General features: G+C 41.7%; 1 protein-coding gene across 9 annotated transcripts in view; it reads left to right on the top strand.

Annotated features, from left to right (window-relative positions):
- The window catches only part of Fbxw11 (F-box and WD repeat domain containing 11), a 121,692-nt gene that overhangs the window by 83,412 nt on the left and 25,129 nt on the right, over window positions 1–13,151 (top strand). For all 9 annotated transcript variants that reach the window (XM_078052419.1, XM_078052415.1, XM_078052411.1 and 6 more), the window contains 3 exons: window positions 199–424; window positions 9,176–9,362; window positions 10,129–10,219. In XM_078052419.1, the coding sequence (XP_077908545.1) occupies window positions 199–424; window positions 9,176–9,362; window positions 10,129–10,219 (504 nt within the window). The remainder of the gene's footprint in view (window positions 1–198; window positions 425–9,175; window positions 9,363–10,128; window positions 10,220–13,151) is intronic.

The following is a 13,151-nucleotide window of genomic DNA, read 5'->3' as shown; positions in this document are numbered from 1 at the left end:
TAACTTCAGCATTTACTGTGTGACTTATTTGAGGACACAAACCCTATATATATTACTCATAATAAAGAAATGAGTTTGGCTATAGGGTGAAACTGGTATTTTAAGATTCAATACACAGGGTGAAAAATGTTTCTAATGAAGTGTCAATTAGATTTCTTTCTCTTGTCAAACTCTTTTTTTTAATCTTTTTTTTAATAGATAAGTAATGGAACATCATCTGTGATTGTCTCCAGAAAGAGGCCATCAGAAGGAAACTATCAAAAGGAAAAGGACTTGTGTATTAAGTATTTTGACCAGTGGTCTGAGTCGGATCAAGTGGAGTTCGTGGAGCATCTGATTTCACGAATGTGTCACTATCAGCATGGACATATTAACTCCTACCTGAAGCCCATGTTGCAGCGGGACTTCATTACTGCGTTGCCAGGTAATCACTGGTCTGAAAACAGTCCAGCTGGGCAGGGGTGTCCAGACGGAGCTTAGGCAGAGCCCCGTGGGTATTTACATCGTGCATGTGTAATGCACACTGTGGTTTTAATGGATGGTGCTTGAGGAGGATTATAATTTAGCTTCTTTCATTAATAGTGTGATTGTTGGTCATTTTTACTGCTTATTTTAGTTCATTCAACAGGTTTTTAAAAAAATGATATCCATTATGTTTTGATGTAATCTATGTTCAGTCTGTACTTTCCCTTTATATGTAAGTTTTAAAAATATAGGACTTCTTTCTTCAGTGTGTATTCTTGAGGTATCCCCAAGTTTAAGATGTTCATTTGCATCTGAAATGATGCCTTGGGATGGCAAAGACGGTCTCAGAAAGCAGGGGGGCATGCCTTGATTATATTTCTGGAAACTGGCTTCTGTATCCCCTGCCTCACTGCCTGCCACGTCATCTCCCTCTCAGATGCAGGCAGGCATGTGTGCCAGCATACACCAAGAACCACTGTGGAGAATTCCCACATGCCTCCTGTGGCCCCCAGTTTCTCAAGACCAGCCTGCTCCCCTGTCAGCACTCTGCAGCAGAGCAGTGTGTCTGGCCCAACCCGGGAACCTGTGCTGGTGCCATCATTCCCCAGATCCATTGCCCATGTTCAGGGTCACTGCTGGAGTCCTGTGCCTTGTGGGTCTGGACCAGATACAGTGATGCAATGCATTCTCTGCCATGCAGAATAGTCCTGTTTCCCTTTGATTCTTTTTTATTGGGGGGGGGGGTACCAAGGATTGAGCCCAGGGGTGCTTAACCACTGAGCCACATCCCCAGCCCCCCAGCCCCTTTTTAGTTGTTAATGGACCTTTATTTATATGTGGTGCTGAGAATCGAACCCAGTGCCTCACACGTGCTAGGCTAGTGCTCTACCACTGAGCCACAGCCCCAACCCCCCCCCCCCCACTTTGATTCTTTTTGGTCTCTTTATTCTTTTTAAATTTTTCATTTTAAATTTGGCTAGGTCAAATAATAAAGATTTCATATCTGAAGAGCGTTCTGACCAAAATGTTTCCCTCTAATATGGTCAATGTAGCCTGCTGGTTATTCCTGCCATGCCCAGGTAGATCTAGAAAGCCCAGCAAGAACCTGTGACATTGCTACCAGACTGTGTCTCATCCAAAGTGCTGGACCACTCCCTCAACCCACTTGAGGAATAGCAGAACCTGCACTCAGGCCTCAGACCTGAAACCTGGGGTTTGCAAATCTACAGGCCAGCATTTGGTCTCTGATTTCTCTTCCAATGGTTTTAAGTTTGCTTTTTACATTGGTAGCATTAAAGGATACCTGATAAGTAGCCTAGAAGAATTTGACTCCACTATATTCTTTTTATGCTGAAATGTAGCATGACTTGTCTGGTTTTTTCCCTCAGTAATATGTGTAGAAAAGTAAAATTTGAACCCTTTCTTTTTATTACATTAGTATTTAATTACTGATGGGGATCTTAGCCATCACTTAGTGCTGTTTCTTGTTGCGTAGATCAGGAGGCTGAGGAACAGAGGAGTTGTGAAGTGCCCAGCAGTGCATATCGTGGTTATTGTACGATGGTGTGCGTGATTGATGGTAGACGTTGGCTCACAAGTCAGCCTAAAACCTGAAATTACTCTAAGATTACTCTGAAAAATACCTTAAATTGACACTAAATATTAATTATATGGGTTGTAACCCAATTCATTAAATTTCTTTTAATTATGGGTGAAGGGTGAGTTGGAAGGGTCAGGGAGAGGGAGAGAAAGGGGGTGGGGGGCACTCTTGATTGTAAAAGAGACAGAGAACTAGAGCTGAGTGGAAGTGAGCCAAGGGAGCATCCCTCTGCTTCAGTGTCCACGGGATCAGGTTGTACCTCACACCAAGGAAAGGCAGGGAGGCTTTCAGCTGGTGATTGGATTGTTCCTCTTACATGCTTTTAACTAAACGAGGCTGGGCCTCATTTTTCTCAGCAAATCTGCCTATTGTTTTCTACTGTTGGGGTTTTATTTTCTTCCTTGTAACCAAATGGTCGGGAGTGCCCAGAGCTCCACTTATGTTGACAGAATAGCCACCACAAGGTGGCACTGTTGAAGTTCTCCTGATTTGCAGAGTGTAGTTCCAGGACAACCCTTCTTTCTGGGAGTGTACAGCCTTGGAGAAGAGGCAGAACAGAGGAACATGTGTTATGTATATAAATATGGTTAGTATAATTGCATACAATTCAGTTTTCATTACAGAGAATTTTAAGCCATTGTCCATATCTCTTGTTAAAGTGGAATTTTGTGGTATTGAATATTATATGAGATGAATGGACAATTGGCTGGGACATGGAACTATTTTTGTTAAAATGCTATTTGTTTTAACAGGATTTGATCTGAACATATATACATCTGTCAGTATGTTTCATACATATGAAGCTAATGGCTGGGGACAAGCTGGCCAAGTTGACTGTGTTCGTGTCTAGTATACTTGGATTAAAGCTGGTGTTAGTTTCTTAGCCCAGTCTTTTCCTTGAGAACACTGTGAGAAAAACAGGTCCGTGTGTTTGTACTTAGGTTTAATAATCTGTGCACAACTTACTAATCATTATACTAGCTTGGTGTTTAACTTTTTCTGTAGATGATCTTGGAGTTTGAATTTTTACCTTATTAAAATTGACAGTCAACTTAAACTTCTTTGGATTCTGAAAATCATTAGTTCTATAAAAATTGTGTATAGTTTTGGCTTTTTAATGCTTACTATGAATATTGTACCTGTCAGTATAGGAAAAATGGAAAATGTTTGTGGTCTCTGGCTCCTTTTGGATCAGTGGAAAAAGTGATAATTACGATATGCTTTTCTAAAAATCATGTGAATGTTTAGTCTGCAATGTCAATTTCTGCAGGCTAAGTTTGTGGTTTGTAAGAACTGTTGTTAAAGGGAAAGTTTATACCATTTAAAATAGAGGCAGATTGTACTTCAAACAGGATGATAAGCATTGGTGATCCATTTGGTGAGGTGTCTAAGCAATTAAGAATTTTGAAACACTTAACTTTCTGGCCATGGGTTATTCATTTGTCTTGCTCTCAAGTAAGAATGAGAAACCATTACAGACCATGAATGTGACGGAGACTCCATGAAGGTCTTGGGAGATGGGAAGAACCAGAGCATAGTCCAGGCGGCAGGCTGTGCAGGATGGAGCGGGAGGGGCTGTAGCATGATTCAGGCAGTCCCTGGACCTGGATCGTGGGTCCTGCACTTAATAGCCGTGTGGCCTCACTTTTTGGAGCCTCAGTTTCTCACCTGTGTAGGAATAGTAGGATTTCAGCGGCTATTGTTAGGATTAAAGAAGGTTTGCATGATGTACTCAGCAGCTGGTGGGTGCTCTGAGGATGGCAGCCGGAGAGGTAGGAAACACCTGCTCCTCCGGAGGCGTGGCGATTTACTGCTGGGAAGTTTTAATCATTTGCCCTGTGTTTCCACATGGGTCCATCCTGACGTCATAGAGTTCATGTGCCTCCTCCCAATTTTCCCTTGGGAACCCTGTGGAAGAAGCTGCTGGACTCTGCCTCTCTCCTCGTGCCCGAGTCCTCCCATTGGGTGTTTCGGGTGACAGCCGTCTCCTGGCAAACTCCTGCTTTCCACAGTTGTGTTTTCTTTGAAAAGATTTGTAACTTCAATTTTAGGACTAGATCTGTGACTAGGGAGGAAAGGGACAGCAGAGGTGCATGGGAAAGGAATTTTTTTTGCAGCTATTCTTTGAAATGTGTTTCTGCAACACCAAGGTCTGCGCTATCTGCTGAAGGCAGCGGCGAAGCTAGCTGCAGTGAAGGCATTGAGCTGACGTGGCACATCTACGGTGCCTTGCGGTGTAGAGTATTTACTACACACTGGGCGTGGAAATTTGGGCCTTTTAATTGTTTTAATTAATTTATTATTGGGAAATTTCCAGACTTCGCTGTGGTGCTGTGATTGGCACCAGAAGCGCTCGTCTGCAGTGTGTGTGCGGTGCTTGGGCCTCGCCTTCTGAGGCTGGCATGTGTCCTCAGGAGGCCTTAGGAAGCAGGCGGTGGTGGGAGATGGGAGGCTGGGCATGAGAGAGCAGTGGGAGCCAGACATGGGTGGTTAGGGAAATGCTTAGTTTTAACACCTCAGAGCACTTTTTAGGCCAGGCAAAGACACCACCTTATTCAGTGACCCATTTGTCCTCAGTGGACTTCAAACTAGAACAGCCCAAGTTTGTCTGGCACCTGTGATGGCTGCTCTCATATGCATGCCCACGACAGCGAGTGTCATTTTTACTCTTCACAGAACGTTCAGGGGACATGAGATTTATGCCAAGATAAGAGAAGCAGGTAGATTTGTTCTAGAAGAGATATTTCTCTGCAATAAATAAAATGGAAGAATAATACTCAGCGTTCTTGATCATCGATATTAGCTAAGGGGATTTTGGGAAGGAAGGAGAACAAAGGCATTTATTGTGTGTCTGTTTCCTGTTGTTAGTTGTCTTACTAAGCTTCCAAGCAAGGTTGGGAAATTCCTTCCCTGTAGACTGAAGCTACTGCGAGTTCTCTCATAGAGGATTCTTGTGCAGATTATTTGAGACAATCTATTTCAGGCACTTAATATTCCTATGTTTAAACAGCATGAGATCCAAAAGAGAAAATGGATTTGCTTAAGGTAACTCAATTAGCAGTGGACAAAAGCAAGATTCAACTGTCAATGGTCTAGACCTGTCACACAGGCTGCGCCACTCATGGTCACAGGCTCTGACTCTCCAGGTTATCTGACTTGACAGCCAATGCATTTTCCACAGGACTCAAACATGCTGCCTCCAGAAGGATGAAGAGGATTTAAAGTATTAACCAAAGGAAGCTAATCTGACCCCACTATATCACTGAGATGTCCTTTCATTGGACGGATGGTGTTTGAAAGGAGAAAATTATGCGTTAATAAGGCATTTATTTGTGTAAAGAAGTCATTGATGGCTTACTTGTTAGCATTCAGAGTTGAGTTGTATGGGGGTTGGTGGTCAAAGAGGACTAAAAGATGTCATTGCTATAAACTTGGAGTTTTCAGCATGTTAGAGTTAGTTGGTGTCACTTCTTACTTAAAAAAAAAATACTTTCTTGGGCCTCAACATCTGGAGATTCTGATTGAATAAGCAGAAGATCTGGGGGACATGGGGATGTGGTTTTGTTGCTGTAGTTTTAAAAATCAGTAACCGTAGGGGCTGGGATCATGACTCAGTGGAAGAGCTCTTGGCCTCACACATTCAAGTCTCCGTACCACATATAAATAAATGAATAAAAGAGGGTCCATCACTACTTTTAAAAAAAAAAGTCAGTAACCATCAGTAATTTGGACACAGTTACATAGGCTCCACCACTCATGGTCACAGACTCTGACCCTCCAGTTCAAGTGGAAGATCTGGATGCTACTTTCCCAGTTCACACACAGATGATGCTGGCATTGCATCCAGTGAGACTAGACGAAGCAATTTCCTGATCATTCTTGTCTTGCTGTTGTTTTCATTTTCCAGCAGAGGATTCAATAGAGGAATTGGTTAGGGATGTGTTTATAACCAATCAGGAGGATCTGGTTAGTGATGTAGAAGTAAGATAAACTTTACAAGCAATGTGTTCTAATAACCATTTTTAGGAACTAGAAAAGGAAGACAGATAAGTACTCCAGAACTAGAAAAGTTCAAAGAAGAACTAGAAGTCAGTAAGCCTTTGGCTAGAGACTCTAAAGGAAAATAGGGTTAAACAGGGCTGAAATACTCTGAAATTTGAAATTCTGATGAGTAATTTTGTCAGCCATAGTGATGTAGAGATACCTGTGATTTTAATTAAACATAGAATGCAAAAGAAAGGTACATGTGATCATGGAAATTCCTAAAAGGTGAACTGAATCTTTGAGCATGGTATCAAGAAGACCAAATCCCAAATAATGTAAAACTAGCCAAAATGTGTAATCCAAAGGAGTTGAAAACAAAACAATCAACCATTTAGAGGAAGGTTATAAAGAATGGTTGGAGCCATGTCACAGTGACATATTTTCAGTATCATATAACTTTTTTTGTTTTCCCAGTAAGAACAATGGCTTTAAAACAAGGAAGGATAGGAAAATTATAGTCAAAAAAGACGTGAATGGATTTAGGAACCCTGGGAACAAGGAGACCTAAACACCTTGTTGGCCAGGAGAGCCACACACCTCTGGTTGTGATTCAGAATTGAGTCACTTTGGGAACTAACTAAAAACCAGCCTGCAAAGCTCCCGGGGACGGCGCGCCCTGTGCAAGTGGTGCCACTGTGTTGGAAGTCTGCACGACAGACCCATAGGTGCTGGGGGAGCAGGGTTCCTGATTTTAGGAATTGGAGAAGGTATATTTGGGGGTATTAGCTTTAAAAGTTGATGTCATTTTCTGGCAGAATTCTTAATTTCAAACGTGAAACAGTATCTGAAAAGATTACGCAGGCCCGTGCCAGCCTAGAGGGGTGCCTGCAGAATGTTAAGAGCAGGATCTCTTGGGGGTGGTATTTAAGGATTTAAAAGTTTTTGCTTTTAAGTCCCTAAATATGTTTTGTCATTATTTTCTATAACGTTAAAAAGGAACACAGAATAGCTGGTGCCAACTTGCAAATGAAAGGCTGCAAACATAGTAAGTATCACCAAGCTCACCCTGTCCTTACCAGGAAGGTCACCAGACTAGAACACAGGTCGGAAGAACGATGGGCGTGTCTCCAGATGTCCCTGAGGACTGAGGAGGGGACTGAGGGCTGGATGCGGTATATCCACATGGTTACAGAGCTGCTGGCTCAGCCTTGGTACCCTTGAGTGTTAATGGAGACATTAGTGATGACCTGAAGGGAAATTGTTACTGTCATTGGGTGCTGTCCTTGGTTCTGACCCTTTTAACCTGTTAGTCTAGACTTGAGATATCAAGATTCATTTGCCCACCTGCATATCTGGTGCATAATACCCATTCTTCAGAATGATGAAATTAGTTCTAGAGATGAAAATGGATGGATCAGATAGGGCTTTAAGGGTGCGTTGTGGTAAGAATAAAATAGAATTGCAACATGAAGCCTCCTCTGCTCCCAACTGCCTGTGCATATACAGCATTAGGGGCGTTGTTTCAATAGGTGCTTTAGGGGAGAGGCCGAGGATTTTATTTTAACTTGCTGCCATCACAGGAGTCTGCTATGATGTTACTGTCAGCTGGGGGCAGTTCAGTCTTTGAACAGTGATAAGCATGAAAAAGGACAGTGGCCCCAGTGCAGTCTTCCTCATTAACCCATGGCTTGGGCATTAGGTCCAGTCTTGGGTTGGAGAATTTGTATGTATGAAAGACCTAGAAACCACAATCAGCAGTGTAACCTTAGTCTTTCTGAGAGTTGAAGGGACCCTTAGTTCATAAAGCACTACTTATGCACCATTTCATTGTGATATTTCCAAAATAAAGCAAAGATTATTGCTCCTATATTATACAGAAGAGGACACTCATTCACCAATGCCCTGTCTTTAGCACTAATCTTAGTAGTATATCCACATGGTTACAGAGCTGCTGGCTCAGCCTTTGTACCCATACAGTTTCTGTTTATTTTGAAAAAGAGAAAAAACATTAGCTCTATCAGGTGCTTTGTTGTCTTTAAAATCTCTCAGGGTTTGTCTCTACAGTTTGATTTGTACAGGCAGTTGGAGCAGGGCCAGCTGACTGGTGAGGACCACTCTGTATGGTAGAAAATCAGGCCCAGGGATGTTTCAGTGTGTGTTTGATGTCATTAGAACTAGTAAGCGGTACACCTGATACTGATGCTAAAGTTGGAACTTTCTGCCTGTTTTGTGTTCTCATTCCTATACAACATACTCTGAGGGACAGCTTGCTTCTTGATGGTACAGAGGACGTCCCAGGAACTGCAGGAAGAGTGTAGGTAGCAGCAGTGCTGCCCATTGTCACCCCCTTCCCGTTGTCAGTGTCAGGCAGAGGCCTTTATCTTGAGTGAGCATCTGTGCAGGGACCTTGGCATTATTTGGCCTCTTGAACCCAGGCATCTCCAAGATTCTACAGTTTGCTAACACCCAAGCTGTTGCCTTTGAGGGAGTTACCATTGCGTTGGTCACAGAAGTGGATATCTACAAGAGCGAAACGAAACGATGCACAAAATTATATCTAAGCATAACTGACTTTTAACTCTTGATTTGCCACTTAACTTTTAAAAGATGAGTACTTAGTTTTACCTCCTTAGTCTCTTTAACTCTCAGTGATTCACATGGCTTGATAGGATATGATTTATTATGAGAGACCACGAGTAGGGGGAGTGGACACAAATTTCAGAGCAGGCAATCCAAGTTCCCGTCTTGGCTTCATCACTGAATAAAGCCTTGAGCGCATTGCCTCTCTGTGTCTCATCTGAAATTTGGGGAGTCATTACCTCACAGGGGTTTTGTAAAAGTTATGTGAAACAAAAAAACAAGTCTTTTTATCATAACACCTGCAAATATAGAACTGTTAGCTCTTACCGAGAATAATGGCCATCATTTGTTTTATAATAAAAAAAAAATCAGAACCCAAATGAAGTGCGTTTCATGTGTTTATGTACTTGGTCACTGAATACTGTAGATCTTTTTATATTACTTTTCCTGGGTCAGGATTTCTTTAGTTCTCTTATCTTTAAGGAGTTGGTGTCTGGTGCTGTCCCATCTCCTTGCCCATCTCTCATTCCCTTTTCTGTTTTGTAGAGCAAGGCTTAGATCACATAGCAGAAAACATTCTTTCCTACCTGGATGCCAGGTCTCTGTGTGCAGCAGAGCTGGTCTGTAAAGAATGGCAGCGAGTGATCTCAGAAGGAATGCTCTGGAAGAAGCTGATTGAGCGAATGGTACGCACGGACCCTCTGTGGAAGGGACTTTCAGAAAGAAGAGGGTGGTAAGTACCCAGTTGAAAAAAGTTGCTCTGACATAGAGTCAGCTTGATTACTCTAAAAAGCAATTATGTGCAAGTGTGTTGGCCAATTTTAAAGAAGGGGAGAAGAGGAGGGGAGTAAGGGGAAAGAGTTAAAGCTGTTAGAATTTCTCTTCCTAAATGTGTATTTCCTCTATTTGTTAACTATTAGGACATTTTGTGTAGCTCAGATGGGTGATTTGGTTTTTCAAAGTTATGTATGCTTTTTTTCTTAAGCAGTAATAACATTACCAGGAGATAGGTAAGATAAAGAAAAAAATCTGAGAAAATGCTATTTTGCTATTATGACTTTCAGTTGTGGACATTGGAGGCATACGTGTAGCATTTTTCCAAGAAAACCTGTGAACTTAAATGCAGATCTGCACCTCTCTGTGTCAGTGGCCTGGCCCAGTTGTCCCCCAGAAAAGCTTCAGAGAGGAACAAGGTGGTTAGAGGAGGGTCAGGAGGAAGTTAGATTTATCACAAAGCCACATTAGCACTTACTAGACTTTCGGGCATGAAAGACTGGGAATTGTGTGCTGGTCCTAGGAAAACAGAAGGCCAGGGCCAAGTCAATATAGCCGACCTGGTCTCCACCATGGAAACTTAATTGTCGGAAATCTGGCTTTTGACTGGTAAAGCTCAATGCAAGTTAAAATACATGAAAGATAGGATGTCTTTATAATACCATGTTTAAGTAAAATTCACCCATATGCGCGAACTGTAACCTCTGTTTATGTTTATTTGCCAGGGATCAGTACCTGTTTAAAAACAGACCCACAGATGGCCCTCCCAATTCATTCTACAGATCATTATACCCAAAGATTATCCAGGATATAGAGGTAACTTTATGATTTATCTGTTTTATGGGCTCTTTGTATCCTGTTCTTAACGTTTTGTGTTGCCTTATTATTATTTTGTTGTTGTTGTCTTCTTCCATAATCATGGAGCTGGTAAGTTTTTTTTTTGTTGTTGTTGTTGTTTTTTAAGAGCTGAGCTTTTGGAGTAAAAGTCACAATGTATAACCTGTAGTTGTTCTTCAGAGTAAATCATGTCCTTTTACAAAACTAACTTTCTAAATTTTGAAATATTTCTGCAGGCTGCTAGTTAATTAAAACCTTAATCCACAATCAATTTTTATTCTAATTTGATAAAATTTTCCAAAATCCAAGGCCCAGATTTTTCAGTTAATGCAGTTTTGCATTTTTGAGCTATGTTTATTGAGAAGGAAAAAATGGTACATTCTCAGTTTCCTCTGTAAATTATTCATAGTTTTTCATAAAAATTACTCAGAAATTATTCTAAGCAATAGTTGAGTTTTATAGAGCAAATTATGCTTCTGGACCATTTTGGATTTAAGTATAACTTTACCAGACCAGTAAAACTCTGTAAACTTGATGAGAAACATTAGAGATGTTTGATATTGTTCATGGGTTCTAATTAGTTCAGTTTTATTATTTAGCCCTTTTCCTTGAACCAGGAAAGACATGCACAGGCATTTCTCATTAACTCTTTCCCATGTGTTCTTGGCCGGTCCTGGTTACTTCACTATTTCCTCCTTGGCAGAAAAATTGAGCCTGCACTAGGCAGCATTGTATCTCCCATTAAGTTACATGCAGTTTCCCAAATGTGAAGTAATCCTCCCCTCAGGTGATAGACATAAAAGTTATTGTGCCCAAATTCATTAATGGAGAAACATGTGCTCTTTTGGAGTCGATCCCCCCCCACCCCCCCCACCCCCCCCCCCCCCGTCAGTCAGATGTGAACTAATGGAATCATTTGGTTAATGGTAAGTCTGAGTGTGCCTGGAATATCATGATTTAAAATACGCTCTTGTCTTGAGAATTCTGCTCTCTAAAGTGACCTAGAAAGTAACAATTTAAGAGGGTTAAATAATTGAAAACTTCTGCTAGATAAATCATAATGTTGGGGAGTTACTGGATCTGATGGCAGTTCAGGTTGTGGAGTCAGTTACCCCTGCAGTGTTGGTGGGTGAACCTAGTGTTAACTTGGATCTTTGGTTACTGTGTATACGTTTCAGGGGAGTGGCCGTCTCTCCCCTCTGTGTGCCTGTACTGAGGTGTTGCTATGTGCACATCTTAGAAAATACATGACCTAGTTCTTTTGGGTGGGGCCAAACAAATTACCTCCAAATTTCTTTGAATGATTTTATCAGGTAATTTATTTAGAGAAGGATGATATTGAAATCTGGGAAGACTTTTGATCAGGTTGAAGAATTGATTATGTACTTTTATTTAATTCTCATGACTGCTGTTATTATGGGCAGTGTGCACTCATGGCCACCCATTTCCTCAGGCTGCAGTAATGTTTTAAAGGCAGACGTGAAGGAAGCAGAGCCATGGGGAGACCCTCTCCAACAAGAATCTCTGCATCTCAGTGGTCTTCCCAGTGGTTCTGAAAGTGGGCTTGAGAAAACCCACTGGTTGACCGCAAGAGTCTCCTCCAGATTTTTGGGCAAAATCTCTCAGAATAAGGGGTGATGTTTATATTTTGTTATATTCACTAGTGACAAAAATAGTGTACCACTAATGGAGCCTGTACTTGTGCCAGATACTTTGTTTTGCAAAGTATAATAATCCATTTCTCAATTGAATATTCTGGACAAAACCTGACAAGTAGATCAGTCCTTATTCAAAGTTGAAGAATCGGGCTCAGAAAGGTTCTGCAGTTTGCTCTGGGTCCTACATCCGGGGAGGGAGTGGGCCTGGTACCCACTCCTGCTCTTCTGCCCTGAACACACAGTGTTTGTAACATAGGTTACTGAAACCAGTGCCAGCAATGACATGATTGATATTTATCACCTCAAATCAGGGGTTCACCTCTTTTGGGGAGTAAGCCTTATTCTGCCCAGGGTAGAAAGTTCTTTCAGAGATATGGATTCAACAAACAAGAAGCTCTCAAGTGCCTGGCATTGCCCTTACAGCTGGTCGGAAACCCTAGTAAGCAGGTTATAGTAATGATAAATACCCTCTTTGAGCCCTTGCAGTAAAGCATTGAATTATATTGGGTGATTTATATAGATTATTGCTTTAATTTTTACAACAAGGTGTAAACCATTATTCCTGTCTGTTGTAAAAGGAAACTAAAATTAAGTTTTAGGATTTGCTGCATAGTTAAGAGATGGGCGTTAAGCCTACAGTTGTTAGCATTTACAGTTACATTTTCACATGGGAAATCCTAAGAGGTGAGACAGAAAGAGGCATGTGTTTTATGCCTGCGGAGTTTCACCTTGGTCTTCTCATCTTCCTCGAAGTGTGTGAATACTCTGCATCCTTGACTGAGTTAAGATAAGAGTAGTGACAAAAATAGTGTACCAAGTGGCCTTGTTTGGGTTCAATTTGGGGAAAGATAGTCTTGACAGAACCTTTAGCACATTGCAGAAAGGTGAATCCACTGGGAGCGCCCAGGGGATGTTCATGTCCCTCCACACCTTCCAGTCTCCTGTCTCTTCCCTGGTGCTTTTTGAGGCTGCCAGTTCAAACCCCCCCCCCCCCCACACACACACCTTTCCTTCTTCCCTTACCTTGACAGCTTACTTCATGTGCTGGCTCCTGTAATCCATCCATTCCCAGATTTGGTTCTGATGAGCATGAAAGAAATGTTCACTTGAACTTTGACCTTCTGCATTGACCCATCAGGACTTGATTAAATTTTAAGGATTAAGTAGGCAACCTAGCTGAGTGTGGCTGGTTCCTGTTGTTTAGAAAATGAGGGTGTGAGGCATGCAGCCTGAAGAGCATGAGCACACATTCT

This window comes from Ictidomys tridecemlineatus, chromosome 1 (genome assembly GCF_052094955.1).
Source record: "Ictidomys tridecemlineatus isolate mIctTri1 chromosome 1, mIctTri1.hap1, whole genome shotgun sequence".
Classification (NCBI taxonomy): domain Eukaryota; kingdom Metazoa; phylum Chordata; class Mammalia; order Rodentia; family Sciuridae; genus Ictidomys; species Ictidomys tridecemlineatus.
Note: the sequence above shows the minus strand (reverse complement) of the source record. Positions and strands in the feature narration are given on the sequence as shown.